This window comes from Perkinsus marinus (genome assembly GCF_000006405.1).
Source record: "Perkinsus marinus ATCC 50983 genomic scaffold scf_1104296934246, whole genome shotgun sequence".
Lineage (NCBI taxonomy): Eukaryota > Perkinsozoa > Perkinsida > Perkinsidae > Perkinsus > Perkinsus marinus.
Genome location: NW_003214886.1, coordinates 32,230 through 36,666, shown reverse-complemented (window position 1 = coordinate 36,666; position 4,437 = coordinate 32,230). Strand labels below are relative to the sequence as shown.

The 4,437-nt window shown below is 46.5% G+C and overlaps 1 protein-coding gene across 1 annotated transcript in view; it reads left to right on the top strand.

Moving 5' to 3' along the window:
- Positions 1–3,416, top strand: part of Pmar_PMAR004710 (hypothetical protein) — a gene marked incomplete at its 3' end in the record, with an annotated part of 17,109 nt that extends 13,693 nt beyond the window's left edge. The window contains exons 20-26 of the mRNA XM_002785016.1: positions 1,998–2,127; positions 2,477–2,608; positions 2,658–2,797; positions 2,874–2,973; positions 3,025–3,153; positions 3,203–3,327; positions 3,374–3,416. Of these exons, the coding sequence (XP_002785062.1) occupies positions 1,998–2,127; positions 2,477–2,608; positions 2,658–2,797; positions 2,874–2,973; positions 3,025–3,153; positions 3,203–3,327; positions 3,374–3,416 (799 nt within the window). The remainder of the gene's footprint in view (positions 1–1,997; positions 2,128–2,476; positions 2,609–2,657; positions 2,798–2,873; positions 2,974–3,024; positions 3,154–3,202; positions 3,328–3,373) is intronic.
- Between the last annotated feature and the right edge of the window lie 1,021 nt (positions 3,417–4,437).

Here is a 4,437-nt window from a genome sequence, read left to right as displayed (position 1 = left end):
GACCTGCGTGTTGCTGTACGCGGTATGATACCGCGATAGTTGGATAATCCAACTCTTTCACGAGCACATTCATACGCTCATTTTTTGCACTTCGAGGAGTACTGAAGAGTGAAGCTGTATCTGGGCTTTCGTCGCCATTCAACGATCTTTGAGCGGATGGTTATTGAATTGAACACGAGCAAGATGCTGCGCCTTCAGCCACAGGTTTCTCGAAAGTAGCTCTTTCTCATCCTTGACTGTTGTGGATGTTATTGCGTTTACACATAGAAGGCACTGAGTGCCTTGTGACGAGTCTCGTCACATCAACCCGACTTCTCACGCTACGAGATATTTTGGACTAGCGTTGCTTGCTCCTGCCAGTGGCAGGGGCAAGCAACGCTAGTGGCAGGCTGTGTTTGGCATGTTTGGCAAAATGGCAGACGGCACTGCGACTCGCCATTTTGCTAATGTGGCAATTCTCAGAGCTCCCAGAGCTGAGCTCTGAGTTGTAATTTACTTACTCTAAGTGATTCCACGACTATGCGTCATAAGACGCATCAGTCCCATAAGCAGCGTTAACCATGAACGAGAATGCGCTGGGGAGTGTAAACATCCAATTCGGACAATGTGAGTTCAGATTCTGATCTCAAAGCTTGTACAATGACTTCTTGACATACCGCTGTAGAACAATGCCGTGAGTTACGCCAAAATAGATGACATATGACATGCACAGCTACGAGAGGGCCATGAGCCATCTGATAAATAATGCGTGGCTAATATATTGCAGCTGAACCTCAAGCGGATGATCTGAAAGGGAGGTCATTTTTTCCTCTATTTGTTTGTCCTGTTTTTCGCAGGCCAAGATATCTCCCTCAGGAGAATGAATTGGCTTGGACGTCGCGCAATTTCTATGCGTGCTGTGCAAACCAAATGCATAATGCGTTCCTAGCGCGTAATGCGTTGAACGGATGTGATATATCTAAGTCAGATCGCCTGCTTAATTTTTCGCTTCCGGAGAGCAACTGACGATATCTCTTCACTGGTGATCAACTCCTCCGAATGACCCTTCGGAATCGGTGGTAAGCTCCTATTACTGTATTCTAGGGGGTAGACCCGTGGCTCCAAATAAGGATCCTAGCTGGCAGTGCTGAAAAATATGTTCGCTTTCCTCAGCTGAGCTTGACAGTTTCCTCACTAAATATACACGTTAACATACGAATCATTGTAAAAATGTAGAGGACTCAATGAGAATTTCTCAAAATTTCCTCAGAATTCTCATTTTTTCACCAACATATGTGGTTGACCATGTGCATATTGTCCGAATTATGAATCGGCAGCTGCCGATTCTAGTTGCAACCTGAGCCCCCAAATATCCCACAACATGACAGGCCATCAACCAGATTAATCGGGATGTCACTACTATTAAGAGGGAATCGGGTCTGAGAAATTCTCAGTGCAGACTCAGTGAAACCGCCAAACAAAACGAACCAGTATCGGGCAGATGTTGTGAGAAGCAACACTTATGGTGGTAGGCTACCACTGGTAGCAGCATCAGGTCATACTACAGCTTGATCAAGCCACGTGTCTCATAGCATTGCAATTTACTACATGCTCCGAGCATGTCACCGAATAACTAGTATATCCATACGCTTTGATTAGTTCATATGAATCGCATTTAGGATGTGAAATGTGATGTTTGAGATTGTAAAGTATTAGCCATAATATGCTACATTATTGAAAGATCAAGAAAAATCGTGGAGGATACGTCTTCATCCAAGATCTTCCAGGGCCGAAGATTCGGGGTGTAAAAACTTCGTACTACAAAATTCGTAGCGGATTCCACATTTGTATAATTCAACTAAACCACATATCGCGGTTATCGTCCATGCTGGGTCGCTCGTGAAGGCCGGTTAGACCTCACCGAGTCTTCCTCCTGCAATCATGCTAATTCGAACGTGTGAGATATTTTTACTAGTGTTTTTATATCAGGGGTGAAACTCCATCATTGAGTCCCTCAGGTTCAGCGAGCAGCCTATAGTGGTTCTGAGTGCCAACGAAGTGGTATCTTCCGATGAGGTCATCCACGAAGACCAGATAGCCCTCAGGGCGCCCCGAGCCAGTGCGGCACGGGATAAACGGATTCCTGATGTAAGTGGGGTTATATGATGTGCTTTTCACTAGTGTTTTTCACGTCACAAGTGAAACTCCATTATTATATTATTAAATTGATATCTATCCTCAATATCCTTGTAGGTTTGATGGGGTCAGCCGAGAACAGGTTGAGAATCCCATATTAGATGTTCACATGCAGGTGCGAGTTGAGATCCTCAGCGGCTCTGTTGTTGGTGAAGATTCTGATAGTATTCGCAGTTGACAAGACCGGATGGTCTTCGCAACGAACCTCCCATTTGGGGTCACTCGAGAGGACTTAGCGCACGCCCTGGGCAATGTAGCTCCTCTTTGATTTGCATTTGATGAGAGTTCTCATTGAATTCAGATTGGCCGGATTGTTGACGTGGAGATATTCAACGGCAGGGCCTCGAGCGCGGATTCGATTTCTGATAGTTCGCAAAGTTTTGCGGCTCACGAGTCGCGTATAACAGCATTGATCGAATTTGAGACGGAAAAGGTGGGAGAGTTGGAGTTGAAGTAAGAGGAAGTCATCTGATGAATTTCAGTCGGCGAGGATGTGCCGGTCGAACGTGGCTCGGCTCTTCGGTATTGTTTGTACGAGTGCTGATGATGTTTCTAACAGAGTCATGCGCCTCGAGCCTGCGATATTCAAACGAACACTTATGATCACAAGAGTTGCCTGGCAGTAAGTGGGATAGTCGAGGAATTGTATATTGAAATTACTAAACGTTTGTGGTTACAAAATGCGTATCGTATTGCAGATATATGCTCTCTGAAGTATTAGAGAGTATCGGGTCCATCATAACTGCTGACACCAACGCACGACTTGAGATGAGGGTTCGCAATGCGCCGATATTCGAGGTGGGCGAGGATGGGTCGAGGTCCTCTCAGTAGTCTACCGTGGCATGTCAGATCCCCAACGCCGACCTTTCCAAGACGTCCATTCCCCTGAAGAGCCTGCGTGTCACTTCTGAGTCGGCGAGAACTGTAGAAGTCAGTCAGGACCCTCCAGTGAGCGTTGATGAAGTTTTAAAGCTCAAGGTGGGCATTTCGAGGGCTCGTATGATATTGTATTCGGCCGATCGATCAGGTCTTGAGAGACGCTGAGGCCCTGGGGGGCTCGGGTGCAACTGAGGGTGAGACTACTGTTGATGTTCTGAGTGATACCAGATGGTTCGTACAAGAACAGCTCAACGATGGTATCGTTTGCTTGAGGTGAAGATTCGACGCTGTCCGTTGTTTTTGTGAGGATCTGTCGTAGTTTGCGTATTTTGCTGTCATTTTCTCCGATTGTTATTGCTTAGATTTCCGACCTTTGCAGACACGTATGCAGCCATGAAGAAATTGACCTCACCGGGTGTGGTCCTGCTAGGAGATGAAGTTCCCCAAGTTGAATTCTGTGCGAAGTCTTTAAGGTGAAGTTTTCGGCGAGTCGATGCGGCCATACCGGACCTTCAGTTTCGTCTCGTCGCACGTCGAAGGGGTAGAAGTTGAGGACGAATCATCGGGTGGAATTTATGTTGACTTTCTTCTTCCGGAGAGAAGTGGTGAGTTCATGAAAATACAAAGTTTGCGAATTGATCGCTGTCGACGGTCATACAGTGACTCGGCTCGATAAGGACTCGTGTGTTTGCATAGTGTTTTTGCTTTCAGCCAAGTATGTAGATGCGCACGACACGCCTCTTTCTATAGACGGTATCCCCAGCAGGGAAATGCTCGCATGAGAAAGTTTGCAACTTCGTTTCTGTCGAATTTTCTCCTGTGTTATTCTGATTTAGTATTGGATAAGGCTCTTATTATAAGAGCCAATGATGGAACGCCTTCAGTCAAAATTTCGATCGTCCGAATGTGTTGAGCTTTTGACGCCCTGCTGCCCTTGGCACACATGTAGTTAAGTACCAGGCAATAGCTCAGCCGGTAGCTCTCTGGTAGTGGGTCAACAGAAAAGGAACAGGAAGCCACATGAAACCCTAATTATAGAATAGATAGCACACGATTCATAACCGAACCATCCAGAGAAGGTTAACCCTCCACGCAGGCATCAACGTGCAATCTTGTCACAGTTTGCAATAGAATACATCACATTGAACTTCTCACCGCAGCTTTAGTGTAACAAACGAGACCAGTTAGGTGTATCGCAGCGCGAACCTCGCGTCGCGAGGTGCTCCGCATTGTTCTACAGAAGTGCATGGGAGCGCTACTGACTAGCGGCTGAATAGGTGTTGCAGTTGTTGTGCTAACGAAGATACTAGTCGAAAGAGTACAGGGACGGTTTTCGCGAGCCTTTCGGCTCGCTTGAAAACCGTCGAAGCAGCAGCTCTCTCT